Source organism: Chrysochloris asiatica, unplaced genomic scaffold (genome assembly GCF_000296735.1).
Source record: "Chrysochloris asiatica unplaced genomic scaffold, ChrAsi1.0 scaffold00075, whole genome shotgun sequence".
Classification (NCBI taxonomy): Eukaryota; Metazoa; Chordata; class Mammalia; order Afrosoricida; family Chrysochloridae; genus Chrysochloris; species Chrysochloris asiatica.
The window spans coordinates 11,537,672-11,561,815 of NW_006408593.1; the positions used below are offsets into that span (position 1 = coordinate 11,537,672).

General features: G+C 55.7%; 1 protein-coding gene across 1 annotated transcript; it reads left to right on the top strand.

The window, feature by feature from the left end:
* The first annotated feature begins 4,339 nt into the window (after positions 1-4,339).
* MAPK8IP1 (mitogen-activated protein kinase 8 interacting protein 1) lies at positions 4,340-23,686 on the top strand. The gene is made up of 12 exons (XM_006865043.1): positions 4,340-4,764; positions 16,629-16,734; positions 18,599-18,895; positions 20,366-20,447; positions 20,723-21,535; positions 21,653-21,728; positions 22,187-22,359; positions 22,580-22,689; positions 22,867-22,983; positions 23,109-23,182; positions 23,297-23,395; positions 23,614-23,686. Exons 1-12 carry the CDS (start codon positions 4,664-4,666, stop codon positions 23,684-23,686), a joined length of 2,121 nt encoding a protein of 706 aa, XP_006865105.1. The 5' UTR covers positions 4,340-4,663.
* Positions 23,687-24,144: the final 458 nt, after the last annotated feature.

The window sequence follows — 24,144 nt, forward strand, 5'->3', positions numbered from 1 at the left end:
CAACAGCCTTGTCCTGCCGCCCAGTGACCTTTGCATTTCCAGGTTCCCAGGCTGGGTGTCCCCAGAGAAGCAACCAGAGGAGCTGGTGTCCCTGGTGATAGAGCAGCCACTGAATGTTTTCTTCTGCTTTTGTTTTTTCCTCCAGCTGCAGAGCCGCTGCTCCATGAGCCAAGCCTGGGGGCCAGGGCTACCACAGTGGCAGCAGAATGCAGCTTGAGGACCAGCCAACGCCGATGGAGCTGGAAAGGACGTGTGTGCATGCGTGTCCGTGCCGGGGCGGTATGCCTCTGTGTATGCGTGTGCCCATGCCAGCGCGGTATGCCCTTGTGTGTGTGTGTGTGTGTGTGTGTGTGTGCGTGTGCGCACATGCGCGCGCGTGCCCGTGCCTGGGGGCGGTATGCGTGTGTGTGTGTGTGTGTGTGTGTGTGTGTGTGTGTGTGTGTGCGCGCGTGTATGTGCAGCTGTTTCCTCAGTGCTCCTGTGCGCTGGCTGGGCTGAAGGAGGCCCTGCAGCCTGCTTCACCTCTAGTCTAGTCACAGCTGAAACCTGGCCCGGCCCTCCCACAGCCTGGCCTGAGTGATTGGACCTCGTGGGGATTTTACATCTGCCTCGCTAGCCTGTCCTCGTCCCAGCAGGCCAAGGAGCAGGACAGCGCTTGGCTCTTGTGAAGAGAAGGGGATTCTAGAGGCAGCCTAGGAAGCAGCCAGAGCCCTGCTGAGATCTGCATTTTGACCCTGAGACTAGACAGACTTAGCTACATGGCCTGGCTTTTTCCTTATCTTAACACTCCCTGCCCCTGCCCCCCAGACCCTTCCTGGACATCTGGGACTGAGCACTAGGCTGTAGTCTGATGAAGCCGTCAGATGAGGACAGCCAGAGACGTGACAGGTGCTGTCCGCACACCTGCCTTTTCAGAGCTCTGAGTCTACGGTGAAGAGAAAAAGCCCAGCTCTGCCCCTCCCCTACAAGTGAAGCCAGCCTGGAGCCTGTCCAGAATCTGTGTAGGCAGGGGTGGGTCAGACATGGTTCCTCCACCAGGAGACCACTTCCCAATGCCATAAAGTCACACAGTGCTGCCAGTGAGCACAGCTGACCCCCAGCCAGGGGGACCACTTGAGTCTTTGTTCTGGAAGCTTCCAGGGCCTGCCTTGCCTGGGTCAGCATCCAAGTTGCCTCATCGGCTGTCCCAGTAGCTGGTCTCCAAGATGGACTCGGGACTGCCAGAGGCAGTTGTCAAAGGTCACGCTCATACTGAATACAACAACCCTTCCAGAAGCATCAGGTGGGAGGCCTGACCCAGAGAAGCCAAGCCTGCATTCCAAGAGTGGCCTGTGCTGCCCACCTCTCCTCTCCCATTGTCAGAAGAGTTGATGAAAAGGCGGACTTGTGCGGTTCACTAGAGCAAGTCTTCCTTCCACACTGTGGGTTGCACTTGAGCCACAAAGTTCGTGCATAGGTGTGTGTGTGTGTGTGTGTGTACTTGTGCACGTGTAGCTGAGAGGCTCATTCCTCTTGGGGTTTGTGTCCTCAAATGTGACATTAACCTGGCCTCCTGGTCATCTCCTCTCTACCTCCCCTGTGACCTTTCTTAGCCTCATAAGCTGTTAACCTTGGCCCCATCCCTGCCCCTCACTGTCCTCTGTCCTCGGACCAGAACCCTGGGATCACCCCGTCTCCTACAGCTGTCCAGCATGTTGACAGGCTTCTTCCTCAGAGGGTCTCAGTCTTCTCAGCCAGACAGCTGCTTTTGGATTCCAGCTGTTGTATGTGTGCCCCCGTCGCTAGAAATCTCCTGTGACCTCATAGGGAGAGCAGGGCACATGCATGGTGTGTATTCAGAGCTCAGAACTGGGACCTGGCCAGGAAGAAAGAGAATCGGGGACTACTGCTGGAAGAGGAGTAGAGCAAGCCTGGAAAGGCTAGTCTGAGATGGAGAAGGCCAGAGGGCTTAGGGCCAAATTCAGTCTTTATTTAGCAGCATCTTCCGATATCAGGGTGCTGACCTGTTCCTACTGATTTGATGGTGGCTGTCTTTCCGAAGGTGCAAGTTGGCAGGACCTCTCCCCTGTTTCTCCACCCTCCCTGGCATGCCAACTCTTCCCCAGGACAACCTTGCAGTGGAGGAGGACAGTGGAGCTAGAGGGATGGAGGAGGAAAGGGTAACCTCTTCCTTTCTAGCCCTGGGGGTGCCAGAAAGTGATGCAAACACAGATCTGAGTGCCAACCTGAGGAAGAGATGGTCACAGACAAAATGCACTTTACACAGAGATTTTCTGTGCTGGGAAGATGTCTAGCTCCCATGGTTGGTTTGTGCACATTGATTTGTTTATAAACATCTGATCCTGTCAAAGCAAAGCTGTGCGATTGTCCATTTTGTAGGAGGTTTGCGGTCTGAGCTCGGTAAGGCTGAGCCTGGTGGAGCCCTCTTGGTTCTGCTGGAACCAGGAGCCTCTTGACCCTCCTGGGTCCTTGGAGCAGACCAGTGACTGCCCTAGCAGGGCACTCAGAATTGGGGTCATTCTCTTAGCCCCATTGCTGCCCAGCCCCCAGGATTGTGGCCGCCTTCTCCAGGCTCTCAGTCCATCATTGTGCCGTGAAGCGTGTGGGAGGTGTGTGGAGTCTCAGTCCATCTTTACCTGTGCAGTGAACCGTGTGGGAGGTGGGGAATCCTGCAGCTAAGGCTGAGATCTGGATTCTGGTTTTCCCCTGTGCCGTCTGGCCAGAAATTATCCTCTGTTCAGTGTCTATGGATGTTCCTTCTGGGGACGCTGGCCTTGGATTGGACCACTGGGACTGGGAGCTTTGGTGGCCCCCATGGGAAGGGGCTTCTGCAAGGCCCAACAAGGTCACAGTCTGCTCTGCACCAAGTGGGAATGGGAGAAAATGAAGCAATCTGACCCTGGGGCCCATTTCATTCTTGGCCCTGCTCATTGAAGCCCTTGCTCTTCCCCTCCCTCACCTCCAGTTCCCACCAAGACCGGGGTCTTCCCTTCCTTCCTTCTCCCGTCAGGCTTCTCTCTAATGTGGCTTTGGCTTGGCCCTGAGCTAAGATTCCTTTGTCCTTGAGCAAAAAATTCTGGGAGAGTTGTCCTACACACCCATACATACCCACACCTGACCTTCCCATAGGCCCTAGCTGAGACAGCACATGCTCTAAGGAACAATTATTAGCTATGATGGCAGCACTGCTTTCCTGGGATGAGAAGTCAGGCAACATAGTAGATGGCTACTGTAAAGACCTAGGGGAAGGGGCCTTGAGCCAACATAGTGGTCATCCATCTGGGCCCCAGGGACAGGGAGGAGAGGTAGCCAGGGCCTTTGATTTCAGTTTTGGAATGTTCTTGGAACTGGAGCTTCAGGGTGGGTGCTTACAATTCCTTTTTGGGTGCTACATTGAGATACAACTTGTCATACAAGTTGGTAGTCCAGATTTTCAGATAGAATTCCTCAATCTATAGAATACTTTGCTCTGCCTCTTCAGAGAGACATGAGGGCCAAGACCTCTGGTTCTCTTGGTTGACCAGAGAAGTCAGTGAGGTTTGGCCAGAGGCTCTGTGACCCACCCAAGCTGGGGGCCTGGCCTTGGCCCACATGCATGCAGCAATACTCTGAAAGAATTCACCCAGGGCACACTCAAGGAGAGAGGACCAGAACCCAGACTTAACAGGGGCAGAGGCTTAGAAGGGAACAGAAACAACATAAAGACAGTAGATAGAAAGTTTCCAAGTCTTAGAATGAGAGACGCCCGCTTTGGGGTACCTGTTGGGGTGCTGTGCAGAAAATGCAATTGAGGCAGTAAATCAGGGAGAATGTTGGGCAAGTCCTGGCATAAGGAAGGGGAAGCTGAGGAACTGAGAAGCCAAGAAGACGGACTCATTTCACCGTTAGTAGTGTCTGGAACTGAAGGAAACAATCATCAGAGGTGACCCTGTAGAGGGGGAAGGTAAAGGAACAGGAATGGGGGTGAGGCCTGGATCTTAGTGCAGGAGAGGCGGCGGTGTTGCCTAGCTTCTGGTGAGCTACACATTCATAGTACTTTTTAACCTCACAACAATCATGAGAGAGGTATTACTGTCCCTATTTCACAGATTCTAAAACTGTAAACCAAGTCACTAAGGGAATGCCCACCGTCTAATCATCTCACTCCAAATCTGCCTACTCTAAGGAGTCCGTCTTCCCTCTCTCCTCACCTTCCTTTCCCACAGTCTTTGTTGCAGGGAGCTAACCAGGGCCTTGGGGACAAGGGCCCTGCCACTAGTTACCTGATGACGCCCTGGCGTTGGACCCGCCCCAAGGAGGCTTGGCTGAGAGAAGACCCTGTTAGCGTCGGACTTGGGGAGGGGCGGGGCCAACCCTGAGGCATTGGAGCGCGAGGCCCGACTTCAGCACCTCGGAGAGTGCCAGGGGGCGGGGTTCGATCGGCCGTGGGCGGGCCAGGGGCGGGGCGCACGAGACCCCGGAGAGGGCCCGGGGCGCGCGCGGGGGCGCTCTCGCCAGAGCCAGCGGTGCGCAGTCCGGAGCCGCGCCCTGCCCTGTGCAGGTGCGCCCGCGCGCCCACCCAGCCTGAGCCGGGCGGTCCTCACCGCGCCGGCAGCCTTCGCCACCGCCGCTGCCTCCTCCTCCGCGCCGCGCTCCGCCCGGATGGCCAGAGCTGAGCCCGGGAATGGCGGAGCGAGAGAGCGGCGGCCTGGGCGGGGGGGCCGCATCCCCGCCCGCCGCCTCCCCGTTCCTGGGGCTGCACATCGCGTCGCCTCCCAATTTCAGGTGAGAGCCGGAGTCTCTTGTGCCCCGCCCTTCGGCCAGGATGATCTGCTCATCCTCTCCCCCTCCTCCCACACACACCGGACCCCAGGAGCAGAGGGTGGCATAGGAATGGGGGTCTCGTCCCTGGTCAGAACTCCCCCTAAAGCCCCTTCAACGTCCAGTCTTAACGGATAGCTGCTACATGTTCTTGGTGCAGCGCCCTCCGCCATTCCAGGTTTTGGGGGAGGGAGATCCGGAGCAGGAATTGGAGGAGGGGGCTTGGAGGCCGCCTACTCCCCTGCTTGGGAGCTGCGGCTGATCTTGGGGTCTGGACTGTGATTTCAGAGGAGTTAGGTGGGCTGGGCTTTGACCGGTGCCCAGTCCGAAGGCTTCTGAACGAGATGGATGCAGGCTGAGGGCCCTATGGGACCCTGTTTCTTGGACAGGCCCACCTCCCAAGCCAATATCCTCTGAGGACCAGGGCAAGCAGTAGGCTCAGGCTTAAACCACCTAGGATCCTAAACCCAGTTGTGGGAGGGAGATCTGGCTTGGACATTGGAGAAGCCAGGGACCTTGGACCCTGACCTGAATTGCCTCTCCATGCTCCCCCACTCCCCAATCTAGTGTTATGGAATAGGAGGTGGATTTCAGAGAATTGAACTGTAAGGTTGTTGGAAGGATGGATAGATGTCCCTCCCCTATAAGTTGACTCCAGTTGGTGTGGAGGAAGACTAGGGTGTAACTGCTCCAGAACCTAGGACATGTTTAGGCAAACCCTATTGTTTCTTCATATAATGAGCTGGCTTCTTCCCCTCTCCTGGGGCTCCCACCCCAGCCAGGCCCCATCTGGGCTCTGACGCCAGCCCCTCTGACCAGGAGATGGCTGACTCCTCAGCCCTCAGGTGGGCCGGGACCTCTGGGGATCTATAATGGCATCATCAAGCCCAGGGACCTCCTCTGAGGCCTAGAGCTGAGTGAGGACCAGGATGGGGAAGGCCAAGCTCTGTGGTTAGCATGGCTTAGGCGTGTATTAATGCCTTGCAAGTACTGCTGGTCAAGATGGGGGCCCCTGGGCAGAGGAGAAGCAGCAGATTTGTAGCCCAGGGTCCTGGGTTCTAGTCCTAGCTCCACCAACTGCATGATTTTTGTTCTTGCTGAGTCGTACCTGTTAATATTAATCCTTGCCTGGAAACAAAATTATTAACAAGTTGATGCTCAACAAGTGTCCACAGACATTTGTATAACGCCTTACTGTGCAGAGCATTTCCCAGTGTTGGCTCATGTGACCCTACTGACCACTCAGGGAGTGGATATTGGTCTGCCCACTTTAAAGATGTTGTTGTTAGGTGCCATCGAGTCACTTCCGATGCATAGCGATCCTATATAGTGTTAATGAGGCTTTAAATCTGCAAGGGAGCAGAAAGCCTCATCTTCCTCCTACAGAGCAGCTGGTGGGCTCAAACTACAGAGTTTATGGTTCAAACTCCAGTATGGAGCCACCACAGAGTGACTTGTCTGAGGGTCCCAAAAATGGCAGCAGCTGAGACTGGAAGGGAGCCCAGGCCTGTTTGCATCCCCCCACTCCCACATCCGTCAGACAGATTGTCATGGAAGCTGGAATTTGAGCTGCTGATGGGTGGACACCAGCCAGTGTGTGTCCAGTTTTGGGCCTGGTGGGCCAAGGGCAGCAGCATGCAAAAGGCTCTGGCGTGGGCTCAGCCCTCCAGGACACAGTGGCCTGACTGGAGACAAGACCAGCTTGTGGTAATAATGAGGACCTGTGTCTCAGGCCCCGCCTGCTGCCCTTTTCCTTTCCCGCCTCTCATAGCCCTTGGCCTCGCTCCATTTAACCCTGGACAGTTACTGCTGCTGGGGCTCTTTGATGAGATGATGGATCCAGCTCGTCTGAGTTTGAATCCTGGCTTGACCTTCTTAGCTGTGTACCCCAAGACTGGGCACGTAACCCTGCTGAGCCTTTGCTTCTTCATTGCTAGGACTTGGATGAGACGACACATGTTGAGTGTTCCAGAACTATGAAGAGCTGGGCGCATGCGGAGCTGTTTCTGTTGAGTGTGTGTGTGTGTGTGTGTGTGTGTGTGTGTCTAGGCCCCCAGCTCCACCATCAGCTCCCAGAAGGCATGCAGGCTCAATATCTAACTACCACTGGTACTGGTACCAAGTCACCCACAACTCATGACAACTTCAAGCACAAAGGATGGACTTGCTGCCTGATCTTGCACCATCCCGTGATCACTTGCTACCCTTAGAGTTTTCATCAGCTGGTTTTCAGAAATAGATTTCCAGGCCTTTCTTCTGAGTTTATCTGAGTCTGAAAGTTCTCTTGGAACCTGTTCAGCATCATAACACTGGCAGATGAGGCTGTGCATGAGAATCGAATCCAGATCTCCTGAGTGGGAGGCGAGCACCCAGATTCCTGAGGTCATAGATGTTCCCCAGAGGGAGGGACATCTTGGCGCAGGCCTGGTGAGATGGATAGGGGAGTGGCCTGTGTGAAGAGTCAAGGGCCAGCAGGCCGGGCAGGGTGTGTTGGACACGCAGTCTGATGGGGGTGTGGCCAGCTGGGCGAACAGGAACTTGTAACCTGTGTTAGGATGCAGGCCTTTTTACCAATGAGCAATAAGAGCCACCACTGGCCCCCAGCACAGTGTAGGTGCTTACTACTCAACAATGACTCAACAATGCTTACTAATTTCATATTTAATGAAAGGTAAGACCAGGTACTGAAGGAGACAGTGAGGACAGTGGTAAGCACTGACCCTTGCTCACCAAGCACTCGCTTTGCCCAGGTCCCATTCTAAACAGGTTCTGGGTATTACGGTACTCTCTCCTCACAGTTGTCATGCATGGAGTCTGACTATTATTTTCAGATTGTCATGCAGCTTTAGTGAGAGCAGTTGATGTGTGGACTGAAAAAACTGAGGTAGGACTAGGGCAAGTGGCAGCGCTGGGGTTTGAACTAGGGCAGTCTAATTTCAGAGATAACGTGAAAAAAGAGAGAGGCCTGGGCATGGGGTGATGTAGGAGAGACTCTGTGGAGCTGGTGAGTGTGATGTGGGCCTTGGAGGATGGGGAACATTTGTTGGTGGTAGTTTTAAATAAACATGTATTTGGGATGTTGTATGTGTGTGAAAGAGAGAGAGATTACAATAGTTTCATCTGTATGTGTGATATCAGATGAGGGATTTTTCACTTCTTGTTTTACATGTTAATTGCTGTTGAATCTATTCCGATTCATTGCCACCCTGTATGGGATTTCCTGGTGTGGCGCGGTAGGATAAGCACCGTTATCCTATACAACATCAGTTTGAACTACAGTGATCAGTGGTTCAAATCCATCAGCCGTTCCTTGGAAGCCCTGTACAGAGTTGCTGTGAGTCAGAACCGACTCAGCTGTAGTGAACAACAGCAACATAGGGTTTCCGAGGAGCATCTGGTGAGTTTGAACCACTGACCTTGCAATTCAAGCCAACCTTGCAGTCCAGTGCTTATCCTACAGTAGTGCCACGTTTGTTTGTTTTAATATAATGAGCATAAATTACTTTTGTAATTTATAAAATAAAAGAAAACTTAAAGTGATACAAGTTCCTTATAAAAAGATTCTAGAAAAGATTCACACAGTGCATGGACTAGAGCTAGACAGGTGAGATGAAGGGAAGGACAGGCCATGGAGCAGAAACCGCAGGGACAGAGGAGAAGGGTGGTCATGGACAACGAAGTCAACTGCCTGCCCTGAGTGTATGGAAGGGGGATCCTGGAACCAAGGACCACCTTGGGAATCAGCTCCTTCATGGCACTCTCACTCCACTGGCAAGGAAGCAACATGAACAGCAAGTTCATGGCCAAGCTGGGACAGAACTTCTCTGTACCCCCGCACTGCCTCCAGGTGCAGGATGAGGATGCTGAGAGGTGCTGCTGCTGTTAACCACTGGTTGCAGTCGAATCCATCCCCCCTGATTGGAGAGCCCCTTGTGTGTCTACGCTCCCTAGGGTTTTCAGTAGCTGATTTGTTGAAAGTAGATTGCCAGACCTTTCTCCCAAGGTGTCTCTGGGTGCATTTGAACTGTCAACCTTTCAGTTAGTAACTGCATGCTTGACTACACCACTGTTGTTGAGTCGATGCCGACCCATAGCGACCCTGTGTAGGGTTTCCAAGGAGCAGCTAGTGAGTTTGAACCCCTGATCTTGCAGTTCAAACGACTTTACAGTCTGACGCATTAGCCCACAGCGCCACACCAAGACTCCAACTACTCCACTAGGGATCTCCTTATGGATACTTGATCATTCCTTCCTTCACTCAACAAATGCTTGTACTTTGTCAAGCTCTCCAGGGTTTGTTCTAAAGGCACAGGCCATGGCCTGGGAGACAAACAGATGAGGCCTCCAGGGTCTGGGTGGGAACCCAGACTCCCGAGATCAGAGGGAGGGACATGCCGGTGCAGGCCTGGTGGGACGGATAGGGGGAACAGCCTGTGTGAAGAGTCGAGGGAGAGCAGGCTGGGCAGAGTGTGCTAGACACCCAGTCTGATGGGGGTGTGGCCAGCAGCCAGTAGCGTGAGCAGGAACTTGTAGATTGTGTTAGGATGCTGGCCTTTTCACCCAAAGCTAGCAAGGGGGTTGGCAGGAAACAGCACATTGACACTTGGATGCTCATGCCAGCTGCTAATTACAGATGGATGAGGGGTCTGGGAGGTCAGCTGGGAGACTAGTCATTCTCCATTCTCCAAGAGAAGGAGGGCTGGGGAAAAGATGAGAGAAGATTCAGGAATTGGGTTGACCACATGGTGAGAGATGAGGTTGAAGAGACTCAAGAGTCTGGGATGATGCTGGAGCCCCTTGTGAGTGGGGACAGGGTGAGTGGGGACTTAGGGATGTGAAGTCATTTGCGGTTGGGATCGCTGAGTGACCCAGTTGTAGAATTAAAGCATGCAAGATTCCACACATTACTCTGATGTCAGAGCCTTAAGGTTGGTCTCTGGCTTCCTGGGAATGAGCCACAACCCACAACATAGGGGCCCCAGTGGGTCCTATAAATGGGGTCACTGCCACATCCCCGCCTAGGACTTCTTATCCACCCAGGGACACCATCTTTGTCCTTTGGCCCTCCTTTTTTTCAGGGTTTGATACTTTCATTTATGAAAATACACACAGTCATACACACCATTTGAAGAATTTCTACATGCGTACCATGGTGACATTGATTACATCCTTCAAATTGTACAAACATTCTCGCCGTTCTCCTCCAGGTTGTCCCATCACCCTTGACTTAGATTCACTGTCCCCTAAGCTTCTCACCTAACCTTCCAATTTTACCTCCGCAGAGAATTCTCTGAAGGAGTGCTGCGCTTAAGGCAGACACACTTTACTTCTTAAAGTGAATGCTTTTTGGGTTCAAAGAACTCTTCAGGGGATAGTTCTGGTTTAAAGTTTACAGATATTTTAGTGTGTTAGTTTGGGGAGTTCATCAGCCTCAGTGGCTCCAGAAAGTCTGGCTTCCACTGAGAATTTGAAATTCTTTTCCGCTATCAGTAATGGTAGCCAGGCACCATCTAGTTCTTCTCGTCTCAGGCAGAAGACCTTATCCCTAGTCTTGTATTCATCCAAACGCTGTGTTGGAACATCCACTGTGTGTCGGGCCTTGTTCTAGACCCTGGAGATGTAAGTGGTGGACATGTAGTTTCTGCCCATGTGGCTTCCAATCCCTCCGGCAGCCAATATTTCCTTTAATAATCATTTAGTAAACTTTTCTGTGTAAGTCTTGAATTTGATGCATGGATTGGAGCAAAGGTAGGGGAGTCAGTGCCCAGTGAAATATGATGGTCCCTGCTGGAGAGAGAGCAGACTGCCCACACCTGGGACTGGGTGGGGGTGGGGCGCTAAGTTGGTGCAACCTCGTGCAGAAATTTTGCCAAAGAGAAAAGATCTTCCTAGCCCCCCCACATCTCACAGCCACATAGCCATGTGAGTGATTTTCCTGCACTGATTCATCATGGGAAACCAGAGGGTCACACATTCTGCTTTTCTGCTCATGATATTGTTTGTCAGTTTCCGCATTAATACACAGACTTTCTAATGTTCATTCCACAAGATGGCAGATGGTTCCATGTGTGGAAAGCCTTAGTTTAACCAGTCCCAATCCTGTTGGGCAGTGTTTGTTGTGATGAGGAATAAACATCTTTGTGTAAAGATTTTTCTACAAGTGGAATTGTTCCCTCATGAAACATTGGATCCCAGAGTTCTTGGTACATGTGGGCGTCAAGGTGTACATGTGTGCATCAGACCAAACACACTATAACCCCAAGTAGAGGTTGTCCCTTAGGATGCATTTCTTGGGTTGGATTTGGATTTCACTGGAGGTGACCCCAGTGTGGATGTGGTGGGGAAGGGAATTCCAGACGAAAGCAGCAGGCCAGCCTTACTCTAGTGACCATCCAAAGCTTGGGTATGGGGATGGAGAGAGGGGTCTGAGGAGGAGGCTGGGCCTGGCTTACTTCCCTCCCCCACCATTTCAGCCAATGCCATCTTCTCAAGAGTTCTGGACACCCTAGACTCTTTGGTGTGGGTGGGGTTTCTCTAACTCTAAAGAGGGGCTGACTTAGAATTTTTACGGCGTAACGCCACAAAGACCCAATGACACCAGTGGTTCATCCAACAACATTTCTGTTTGATATGTAGCTGTTGAGAGGAGAGCCACAACCAACCGTGCCTTCAGGCCTTTATTGCCTCCAAGTGGGGTGGGGAGAAGGCTTTGTGCAGGAGATCAGAGGGTGAGGGGTGGGGAGGTGGGACACACAATGGATGAGAGGGAAGGGTGGGCTTACAAGGTCTTCGCGTCTTTAGCTCCTTTCTTAAAAGGTCAGAGTCTTTGGATGGTGCAAAGATTAACACACTAACTGAAAGTCTGGAGGTTCAAGTTCACCCAGAGATGCTTCAGACGAAAGGCCCAGTGATCTACATCTGGAAAATCAGCCATTGGAAATCCTAGGGAACACAGCTGTACTCCAGCACACAGAGGTTCACCATGACTCAAAGTCAAATCAACAGGCGGTTCCCCAAAAGCTAGGAGAAGCTATTGAAGTGTTCTGAGCTGGGCAGGAGTGGCAAGCCCAGCTTTGCCGTTCAGATGTTGCTTTTGGCCATCTGGTGTGGTGTGGAATGACCTGGAGGGAGCCAGAGGGACCTGAGGAACCCAGTTGGAGTTGAGCAGCTAAGCAACAGGTGTCCTTAGAACCCACTGGTCACTAGCTCTGTGTTGAGACAGCTTGGTCCTGGGACCACAGGTATTCCCTGTCTCAAGAGGGGCTGGTTGGCACCCTGACTGGGATCCAAGGTCACCCTGCCAGCATCCTTGTCACGTTACAGCACAGCCAGGACCAGGCAGGCCCAAGAATGGCCTCTGGTGCTGATTTGGCCTTGCTTAGCTGAAGCCCCAGCACTTTGCTATGTAACCCTTACTTTACACACACTTTTAACTCCACCCAGGACTAAGTTAACGTCCTGCACTAGAAAGGACTGCGATAGATAGGTAGAACCTGGACAACAGGGAATGTGACAATGTGGCAAAGGTCAAGGCCTTGAAGCAGACATGGGAACCTAGGGGCTGTAGAGGCCAGAATGTTCAGAAAGTGGTGAGCAGACACTTTGGCCAAGGAGGAGGGGATCAGGTTAATGCAGGGAGAGGGGGCTTTGGACATCAAGACAGACTCCAAAGGTCAGTGAGGCCAAACTTAGGACACAGCGTCACCCAGTGGTAATCAGAAGACCCCACACAGGCCAACAGGTTTGGATTGATCGCAGTGGTGCCTGGAGGGGAAGTTGCGGAAGTCTCCAGACTAGAGGCTGTGGGTGCCAGTCTGTGGACAGAGCTGGAGGCTGCGTGATTCTGTGTGGGGTGCTCCTGGTGCTCAGGGCTCCGATTCCTAAAGGATGTGAAGAAACCTCCTCTTCTCCTGCCTCCTCCTCCCCACAGATGGCTTCTGTAAGCCTGGAAGGACCAGGGTCCCTTTAGCTTACCCACTACAAAGGGTCTGGCTGGTGGCCCCAGAACATCGGGTGCCTGGAGAAGAGAGAGGGAAAGAGGGCCTGGGGGGACCTGCAAAGGTGACTCTTGAACCAGCGCATCCCTTTCATCCACAGTGGTGACCTCAAGTCACAGAGCAGAGCCCCTAGGGTTTTCTTGGCTGTAATCTTTATGGAAGCCGATTGTCAGGCTATTCTGCCAGGCTATTCTGCAGCGCTGCTGGGTGGGTTCCAACTGCCAACCTTTAGACTAGTTTGTTGTTGTTGAGTGCAGTTGAGTTGGTTCCGACCCTGTACAGAATTTCTAAGGAGCAGCTGGTGGGTTTGAACTGCTGACCTTGCGGTTATCAGTCCAGTGCCACCGCAGGACATTTTTAGGTTCCTGGTGGAACCCAAACCCAGGAACTGTGACCTGCATACAACACTTGGCAGTTCACCCACGCTGCACTCCCTGAGTCTAGCAGCACCCTGGAGGCAGGTGGGCAGGGACTGGTGGCCTCAATTCAGATGTGAAATGGAAGCCTGAGGTGCCTTACTCTGAGCCTTTATGTTCCTCATCTATCAAATGAGAAAACAAAGTCCTCTCCCAAAGAGCTGGAGTATAAAGTATAAAGAAGGTGGTCGCTGGGCAGGGCAGCTGTTTCTCTAGTTAACCTCCAAGCTGCACGTGGTAACCTCATCCCACACTACCTTGATTGAGAAACTCCCAACAAGTATGATGAGGACCCCCTTCACCCGCCCAGGGTAGCCAGGCCTGCTGCGCTGCCTTGCTGGTCCCCAACTCAGTGTTCTTTCTACCCGCTAGTTAACTCAGGGCCCGCATCAGCAAAGGGTCAGCAGGCAGGTGGGAACGCTTATGGTGCTGAGGGTGTAGAGCTGGCCCAAAAGTTCCCAAAGCCAAGGCAAATCTGGGAGGAGGGGTCAGGGGAGGCTCAGGTGTCCTTTGATAGACATTGATAGACATCTAGGAGGCATGTGCTTGGTGCCTAATGTATGCAGGATGGCCTCCCCAGCTCTGCCCTCAAAGAGCACACAGCCTAGATGGGAGGCGGGGAAGAGACATGTATGGAGTGCCTGCTGGCTACAGAATGGGGTACATCTTAGATGTGAGCTCCATCCATGCATCTCTGACCAACGCCTGGCTCTGCCCACTTCACTGTGCAGCCTTATGCCTTAGCACCAGGGGCACTGGAGAGAGCTGATGGCAGAGAAGCAATGATGTTGTTGCCAGTGGGGAGGGACTGTAAGGGCTGGATGGAGGCAGGCCTCGGGGGCCAGGAGGGCTTCTGGGAAGAAGAAGCTGGAACTGAGCAGTCTGTCTGACAGTTGGCCATCGTTCCATGCCAAGCACTGGACAAGGCATGGGGGAGGCCAGGAAGAAGCCTGATTGGTAAAGGGCCAATGACGTGGGGCTGACTTGGGGCGGGTGCTGGGGCCTGGAATGCCCTAGCACGGAGCCCTGGAGGGTTTGTGGGGAAGGGAAACTGGCATAGTAGTAGTAGTATTTCAGGAAGCTTTGCCTGCCAGTGGTCAGTGGAGTGGCAAAATGTGGGGAGATTGAGGCAGGCCTAGGGCTGGGGTGGGGGAGGAACTGGAGACGAGATATGAGGTAACTTGAAGCCAACTTGGCTATGGGAAGCAGGAGGGGAGGAAACACAAATGTGCTCAGGTTCTCAGGCAGAACAGTGGGGTGGACGACATCAAAGGGGGCCCTCTGGTTCAGACTCCCAGGATCCCCGTCTCATCAGCAGCCTCCTCAGGGTCCAGCTGATCAGACAGTGTAGGTTGAACACTTAGTACCAATCACCCTGTCCCAGATCCCATCCTGTCCCAACCAAACTAGGCAGGTCTGCTCTGACTTTAGTTAGGGTCAGGCCTCCCCATAAAGCCTCCCACACACTTCCCTACCAGCTGGCTCCTGCTCATAGTCTCTGGGAACCGCCCCCCCTTGGCTGCAGGGTCGAAAATCATAAGAGGCTAAAAAGAGTTCCCTGACCCTGCTCAGACTTCTCTCTGTGGGCCCCTCACCTTGCAGTTTCTGGAAACTTCCAAGACAATGGCCTGCCGTTAGCCCTGACTGAGGGGCCCTCTGCACTCTCAAGCCCTTCCTGGGTCCTGAAGGACTGAGCCCAAGGGTAGGGGTTGTCCTGCACCACGTGTATCCTAGTGGCCCCAACTTCAGTCCAGTCACACCATTTGGACAAGGATGGGTCCGCAGACACCACCTTGCTGAGGTGCAGGAGTTGAGCTGGTGGCATCGATGATGGGGTGCTTATGCATGGGGAGTCCTGGAAGCCCCTCTCTCTCTCTCCTCCACCCGACACCTTGAGGATGATGCTGGCCCTTTAAAGCCAATCAGTGGCTGGCTTTTGGGGGGAAATATCCCAGATTTCTGCAATCTGCTTGCCAGCCTGGGCCGGGGAGGGGGGCCATCCCAGCCCCTGACAGGGGCATTGGAAGGGCAGGTGGAGCCGGTGGCATCGATTGCAGTAACCTGATCCCCGCGGGGGAGGCAGCACCACACAGCAGCGCTACGGGCTGGGGGAGGGAGCTGCCTGCAGCGGAGGACGGGGCTGGCAGAGCTGGGGCTGGGGCCTGGGTCGCCGCGCGCGCGGCAGCCTCTCCCAGCCCATCCATTTTTAATGAGCTGCCAGCGCTTCTGCAGCGGACAGGACGAAGAGAGGCAGGTCCAGGAGGTGGAGGCCAGAAGCCCCAGCCCTGATCCTCGCCCCGGCCCCCCTACCCTTCTGGGCATGAGAGGGCGGCCCTGGGGCCCCGCAGCCCCCCGGCCGGGCAGGGCTCTCCATGCAGCTGGTGCTGAAGATGGATTCAAGCCCAGACAATGACAGCTGGTTGGAGGACCAGTGGGAACGCTGGTACGGAGGGCAGGACCGGGCAGGGGAGGTTGGGGGCAGCTTCGGTGAGTGCTGGGTCTCTGCTCCATCTGATGTAGTGACAAGCAGGGTGTGTGGGCCTCCTAGGTCCCTCTGGGGCAGGACCCCCACCTCTTCTCTGTGACCTTGGACTAATGGATTTGCCTCAATCTCATGATCTCATTGGGGGAAAGGCTCCACACATCCTTCCTAGCTGCCCAAACATCCCACCTACATCCCACCCATCCGAGTGCCCTGGAGCTGCCCTGGAGCCAGGGGTGAACTCTGGGGTGTAGGAACTCAGGGCTGGCCTGGGGGAGGGGTGATTCTAGGGGAGCCAGTTGGGATTCTGGTGTTGGAAGGGCTTTAGTTTGCCCACTGACCAGCTCGGAACCTCCCCTGACCTCCGTCTCAACCTGATGCACTAAAGCCAAGCTGAAGCTACCCCCCTTGACACACCAATTTCCCCTTCCCTTTTCCCAGGGCTCAAGAGGTGGGGTTTCATGGGCTGGTGGGCCTTGTTGCTGCAGGCATTGTACAGGGAGGCCCCTTACTCTTGGCATCACTTGGCATCTCTACTCCACTGTCTGCTCTCCAAGGGTGAGCTGGCCTTGGTACCCATCTTGACCCTGGAAGGCATTTCGCTGGCAGAGCTGAGACTGTGACCAGCTAGGCCTTCCAGGCACTGCCTGCTGATCGGCACCAAGATGGACAACTCCCCACCCAGAAGTCCTGGAGCAACCCGGGACCTCCCCATCCTTTGCCACTAGAGGAGGGCTGCCTTTTGGCATGAGCCAAAAACTTTCCTTGTTAGCTATCCTGTCTTGGCACAGGTGGAAGCCAAGCTTTGCCCTTTGGGGGTGGGGGTGCTGCAATCTTTCCTGGAGGGGCTGCTCCTTGGAAGAGGTAAAGCAGAAACATCTGTGGGCTCAGCAGTTCCTCTGGGGTGTAACACTGACTTCCTGTCTCCCCTAGGCTCACCCATGACATTAGCCTGGAGGAGTTTGAGGATGAAGACCTCTCAGAGATCACTGATGAGTGTGGCATCAGCCTGCAGTGCAAAGACACCCTGTCTTTACGGGTAAGAGCAGGCTTCCATGAACCCCCGCACCAGAAGACAGGCTGGGTGGGACTCTTAGGGTCTGCATAGCACCCTCATTAAATGAAATGGCATGCCAGAAACATCCAGTACCATGCTTGGCACAACTCAGGTGGTCAGATTAAGGCAGGACATAGTCCCTTTAGCTGCCCACAAGATGGGTGAGGACTTGAGGTCCAGGAGAGTAAAATTTGTGCCCAGAGTTAGGGGAAGGCTCACTTGTTTGGGGAGTGGCCCTGGCAGAGAGCCTGAGACAGAGTAGGGTGGAGTCTGATGGGATCTGCAGTGCTTTGGGGCAGGAAAGAAGAGCCAAGTCTGTCCTGGAATAACTCCTGCGCTGCACCAGCCCACACCATGTGGCCACTGAGTTCTAGCATTGTCCCCTGGGAGGTCAACCTTGCATCACTGCCACATTGGGCCCCTTGGTTGTCATTAGACAGATGGTTCTGTCCTGTTCTGAAGGAGGTTCTTCAGTAGTTGGGGAGCTTGAATCAGATGAGAATCCCCACTTCCTGTTGTCTTTCCACAACAGGAAGAAGGAAGCCAGGAAATAGAAGGCAAAGCCAAGCCCCTAGGAATGTGGTAGCTAGCATACATATGGGCTAGGAGTAGTTACCAAAGGCAGAGGAGCCCTGATGTTGCAATGGTTAAATGATTGGCTGCTAACCAAAAGGTTGGTGGTTAGAACCTACCGGTCACTCCCTGGGAGAAAGTCTGCTTCCGTTATGAATTGGATTCTACTTGTTGACACGGGCTTGGTGTTGGCTTGGTTTTTAGCAAAGGTCAAGCTGCAGTATGAGTTGGGGATGGGGATGGTTCCTGCAGGCTCCCGAGCTTTTGTTAAATGTGCCAGGCAAGAGGAAACTGAGGGGTGCATAACCCTGGACCCCTTGCTCTAGTCCTCCAATCCCAGGGATGGAGGCAAGGATCACTTATTCTGAATTCTACAATTATCCGAGGCTCAGAACTTCCACACCACCTTCCCCTAGTATGCACAAAAGAGTTTGGAAGAGGGCAACTCCCGCCACTAGCCAGGGCTCGGGGCATACTAGCTAGAGGCATAATTATACGGTGTGGGTCCTTAGACACATGCCACACCTGTTGGTGAAGCTGGGAGGCAGTTGTGCTGTCCCAATTAACTGGTGAGGAAACACAGGGATCAGGGAGTTAGTAAGAGCAGGAACTACAGCGGGTTGTTGTTGTGCTAGGGTGCAGTTGCTTGGCCAGTGGGCTGAGAAAAGTCCGGGGTGTGTGTGTGTGTGTGTTTGTGTACTGATTTGGTTCCAGATGCCCCCACTCCTGTCCCTTCCTCTCAACATCCGTTTTCGGGTAACTCTCAGGTCCTCCCCGTTCGCACTGCTGCCTTTGCGCAACTCCGTGCCTGGCTGAGACTCAGTTTTCCCAGTTTTCCGTGAGGCCCCCTTCAGATACTTATCCCCCAGCCCCATCCCCTGCGGGGCTGAAATCCTTAGCTACCCCTGCGTCCCTATAGCAACAGCGGTGACCTCACTCTGGGCTCGGCTTACAACCCGGATGAGGTCACCGGTCGTTGCCAGGGGAACGGGAGGGTGTAAGGAATCGGGAAGAGAAAGACCGTGGGGAAGGGAGGAATTGGATTGTTAAAAACATCAGCTGAAGTGGGATTGGAGGGGAGTCCTCGCGCGGCTTCATAGAAGGGTAACAAGGAGCCGCCCTCTCTCCTCGGGTCTCTGCTCCGCTCCCTGTGCACCCCTCATCGTGGGTGCGGAATGGACTCGCCCGACCGGCGGACGGGTGAGGAGCGCGGGTCTGGCTCCGCCCCCTGATCGGCCCCGCCCCCTGACGCCCCTCTGCCCGCGCCGCACAGCCCCCGCGCACAGCTCTGCTGTCTGGGGGCGGTGGTGGCGCGGGGAGCCGGCTGCAGGCCGAGATGCTGCAGATGGATCTGATCGACGCGGCGGGGGACACTCCCGGCGCCGAGGACGACGACGAGGAGGACGAGGAGGAGCGCGCGGCTCGGAGACCTGGAGTGGGGCCGCCGGAGACTGAGCCTGCCCAAGAGTCGGTGCCCCGCGGCCAGGTCCAGGGTCCGGGCAGCGGGGACACGTACCGCCCCAAGAGGCCCACCACACTCAACCTCTTCCCGCAGGTGCCGCGAACTCAGGTGAGGCACAGCTGAGGGGGCGGTGCCCGGAAGCCGGCCGGGAAGGTGTAGGGGGCGCTGAGCGCCTCCCGGGAGGTCAGGCTTGACCCACGGGGTAAGGGACCCAGAGGGTCCCAAGGCCTGGTTAGAGGTGTGGAGAGAGGCTGCGGCGGCTGGCTCCTGGGCAGGTGGACTCTGCGGGTCTAGGATGCAGGGTCCAGCTGGCTGGGCTTGGTGCGTTGAGGTGGGCTGGAAGGAATGGGGGCTGACTGTCACAGTGGAAGGGCTGCGGCAGGGGAGACATAGGGCTTTCCGATAAAAGGGTTAGTTTGGAGCTTGGGACCTTGGGCTGTGGGAGGCCCCCCCCTAGGGTATCCCCCTAGGGTATGGACTTCCTGGTGGAGGTGGAGCAGAAGCAGAGTCTGGAGAACAGGGCAGCTGAAATGGTCAGGGCCGAGGAAGGCCATGGGAAATTGGGGAGAGTTGGGAAGGCCTGCATGAGGAATAGGGATGGAGCCCCTTGGCTAAGATGAGGGCCCAGAGCCCCTGGACTGGGTGGCTAGATGCCAAGGAAGGCTGCTGAGGGTGGGAGAACCGCTGTGGCCCTTTGTCTGGCAGATACTATAAGGAGAGGTAGGGGGAGGGTGTCCGGGGAGGTGGGGCTGTTGGTGGATGGTGCAGGGGCAGCAGGGAAAGGGCTTGGTCCCTTTCCCAGCATCCTCTGAAGTGGGTCTTGGCAATCAGACTCATGAATGTGAGGGCTTGTGGGAGCTGGTGAGGGTGTTCCCAGAGGAAGGGGTCTGATTGTGTCGGCAGCCTGGTATGGAGGTATTGTGGCAGAGGTCCCAAGAGGCTGCGATGGTGGATGGGTATCCCAGGAGATCCTGAAAGGAGGAGAGCTGCTGACAACGGATGCCTGCCACTCCTCAGTCCTGGGCTATTGGGGTCGGGGTGGGGGCGGAGGGGAGCGTGACAAATACATTGTGTTGTCATTTGGGTGATTCATCCCAGTCTGTCATGCTGCTGGGAGACCCTTCCTTGTGCATTTGCTAGGCTCAACCAGAATGTAGTCTCTGCCTCTTCCCTAGACCCTGGCCTCCCAGGCACCAGGGAAGGGCTGGAATTGAGTATCTTACATGTAAACCCTCAACATCTGGGCCTGGGGCTCTGGCTGGGTCATCTCACCTTGCACCACCACCACCACCACCACACACACACACAGGCCCTGTCCACCTTTGTGAGGCTGATGATAAGAACATCTCCTTAAGACCAACTTCCCTGAGTCAGGAAGGGAGGATGACCTCGAGCCTGTAGCCCTGGTGGGGAGGGCTGTGACCTGCCACTTTTCCTATTTGCTGCAGAGTGAGGCCTGTGGTAGGTTAGGGGGGCAACACAGTGCCTAGGGATGGCCTGAGGGGGCAGGGCCAGGGCCTCCCTGTGCCGGGCACTGTTGGCCGAGTCTGCCACAAGGGCCCTTTGTTCTGGGTGCAGGACACGCTGAATAACAATTCTCTGGGCAAGAAGCACAGTTGGCAGGATCGGGTGTCTCGATCATCATCACCCCTGAAGACAGGTAAGGCAGGCCCCCTTCTCTCACCTGTACCTCTGCCCCACCTCAGTCTCCAGCCTGCTGAGTAGAGGTCAGCTATACCCTGCAGCCCTGGGCAAGCCCAGCTGGGGGCTGTGATCAGCTGTATGAGTGAGTTGGCTTCACAGCTTGCCAAGAGCCTGTTGGGGGGGTGGCTTTGTCTAGGTTTCTGGGGGAGATGCTGGGAGTGGAGGGAGTAGGTAACCTGAGAGTCAGGGGTGCAGGCACCTAGCTCCAGCCCTGACCTGCCCACTCTGCAGGGGAGCAGACGCCTCCACATGAGCACATCTGCTTGAGTGATGAGCTGCCCCCCCAGAGCAGCCCTGCCCCCACGAAGGATCGCGGCACCTCCACCGACAGCCCGTGCCGCCGCACTGCTGCCACCCAGATGGCCCCTCCCAGCGGTCCCCCTGCCGCCCCACTTGGGGGCCGGGGCCACTCGCATCGAGACCGCATCCACTACCAGGCAGATGTGCGACTGGAAGCCACTGAGGAGATCTACCTGACACCCGTGCAGCGGCCCCCAGACCCCGTAGAGCCCACCTCCACTTTCCTGCAGCCGGCTGAGAGCCGCATGTCTATCAGCTCTGATCCAGACCCCGCTGCCTACTCCTCTGCTGTTGGGAGGCCACACCCCTCAATCAGTGAAGAGGATGAGGGTTTCGACTGCCTGTCATCCCCAGAGCGGGCCGAGCCACCGGGCGGAGGATGGCGGGGCAGCCTGGGGGAGCCACCACCGCCTCCAAGGGCCTCGCTGAGTTCGGACACCAGCGCCCTGTCTTACGATTCGGTCAAGTACACGCTGGTGGTAGATGAGCATGCCCAGCTGGAGCTCGTGAGCCTGCGGCCCTGCTTCGGGGACTACAGTGACGAGAGTGACTCAGCCACCGTCTATGACAACTGTGCCTCCGCATCCTCGCCGTACGAGTCGGCCATTGGGGAGGAATACGAGGAGGCCCCCCAGCCCCGGCCCCCTGCCTGCCTCTCAGAGGACTCCACACCTGATGAGGCCGATGTGCACTTCTCCAAGAAGTTCCTGAATGTCTTCATGAGCGGCCGCTCTCGCTCCTCCAGTGAGTGGGCAGCGGGGGCAGCGGGGGGCACCCCGAGGGAAGAGCCAAAGTGAGAGGTGTTCCTTTTCTGAAAGGTTGTTTAGGACCTGCCCCCTAAACCTCAACCCTCGCCTGCAGGTGCTGAGTCCTTTGGGCTGTTTTCGTGCGTCATCAATGGGGAGGAGCAGGAGCAGACCCATCGGGCCATATTCAGGTGAGGGCATGCAGGGCCACGTCCCCCCCTGGGCCTTTGCCTCACCAGGGGCTGGTGCCTAACCTGCTCCTGACCACGTTGGCTGCCACCACCAGCATTCATCATCCACTCAGCCCCCAGGCACAACCTGTCCACATGCTCGGAATGGAGTGGGGATGGTCACAGTGTAGTTGGTCTGTGCTGAGCGCAGGTAACCAGGGCTGATGAAGAGGTGATGCCTGACCATGCACCATCCCTGACGCCACCACACCCTGAACACAGCCTACAGCTCTGTCCGGGGCTCACCTCTGAGCTCCTCAATGACAGGGGATGGGGCTGACTGGCCCTGGTCTCCACCAGGAACTGACACATTCTAACAATGCCACTGCAGCTCCCCAGCTCCAGAGCAGGTGGGAGGAAAAGGGTCTGAATGCAGAGGTCCAGGTGAAGGGATTCCTCACGTGCCTGGTTGGGGACAGGTTTGTGCCTCGACACGAAGATGAACTCGAGCTGGAAGTGGACGACCCCCTGCTCGTGGAGCTGCAGGCTGAGGATTACTGGTACGAGGCCTACAACATGCGTACAGGGGCCCGGGGTGTCTTTCCTGCCTACTACGCCATCGAGGTCACCAAGGAGCCTGAACACATGGCAGGTAGAGTCTCCTTCCCCTGCTGCTGCCCCACAGCGGCCCCATCCCTCCTGTCTGCCAGGCCAGGCAGAGGTGACTGTCCGTCTGTCTGACAGTGGGGAAAGTGAGGCCCTGTGAAGCAGTGCCCTGTGGGTTGTGGCACCCCCTGCTGGCTGTCGGGCCGTGTGCCTCACCGCCTTTGTTTGGCTGCTCCCATTGACTTCACTTCACACTCACTTTGCAGCCCTGGCCAAAAGCAGCGAGTGGGTGGACCAGTTCTGGGTGAAGTTCCTGGGCTCTGTCCAGGTCCCCTATCACAAGGGCAATGACGTTCTCTGTGCCGCTATGCAAAAGGTACCTAGAACCCCTCCCTCCACCCCACCCCCCCAGCTCTTCCCGGTGTGGTTCCCACCACTGTCCAGTCCTTGTCCTCACCTAGGTGGGAGGGGCGGCCTAAGCCTTGGAGCCGGGGTTCTGGCTGAGGGGACAGACAGATGGCACCTGATGCGTCACCTGCCCCATCACCCACAGATTGCGACCACTCGCCGGCTCACCGTGCACTTTAACCCGCCCTCCAGCTGCGTCCTAGAGATCAGTGTGCGGGGTGTGAAGATAGGCGTCAAGGCTGATGACTCCCAAGAGGCCAAGGTGACTGACCCAGCCCTGCCCCCACTTGCTCACTAGATTTGCCACCAAGAGGGGTTCACCTTCCCCCTGCCTGTACCCCCACAGGCTGTGAGACCACCTTTTGTGTCTCTCCTTTTCTTCTGTAGGGGAATAATAAATGTAGCCACTTTTTCCAGTTAAAAAACATCTCTTTCTGTGGATACCATCCAAAGAACAACAAGTAAGTGGGAAGGGGGGGTGGAGGCCTTCTGAGGTGGTCTCGCACCAGTATGGGTTAGGCCTGAGGCCTGAGTGGGCCGTGCCCGTCTGCAGACTCACTGCCCTGTCCCCACAGGTACTTTGGCTTCATTACCAAACACCCCGCCGACCACCGGTTCGCCTGCCACGTCTTCGTGTCTGAGGAGTCCACCAAAGTCTTGGCGGAGTCCGTGGGGTACGTGTGTGGGATTCTGAGCTACTTCCTGGAGCTCATCCCCACTCTCAGTCCTCGCTCCTGCACTGGAGTGGCCTGGTGGAGAGGTTTCCTAACTGTGGGCTGGACCCTTCCTTAGTATGAATCACTACTGAGGAAGCTTGGTCTATGGCTGGGATTGGAAACCTTAGGGCGAGGTCCTCTGCCCCCTTGGTCACCGTGTGCCCTCTTCTGTCCAGGAGAGCGTTCCAGCAGTTCTACAAGCAGTTTGTGGAGTACACCTGCCCCACAGAAGACATCTACCTGGAGTAGCAGGGCTGCCCGCCCCCAGGCAGTGCCAGGACAGCTGACTGCGGCCAGGAGGTGGCATTCCTGAGAAGCCCCCACACCATCTGAGGATGGGGGTTGGGGACGGCTGGCCAGGGGTGGGGGAGGAGGGCGGGATTACAGGGAGAGGCACACCGTTTATTGTACTATATGGATTAGCTTCATCTATGGAGGATGAGCAGGCTGCTGGGGTTGGGAGGGGGCAGGGCTGGCCTGGAAGGGTACCCACCATGCTTGGAGCAGAGGGTTCTGCCCCATCCAGGGCCTCACTCGCCTCACCTGGGCTCTCTGGCTGTTGGCTCTTGCCTTGACCATGCCCATGCCACCTGTGAGTGCCCACCCTGCCCCCGACCCCAACCGAAGAGCCCTGGACTCAGGCCGAGCCTGACCACTTCCCGAGGACTTTCCAGGACAGGAATGGCACCTGGTGTGGGGGGGCCCTT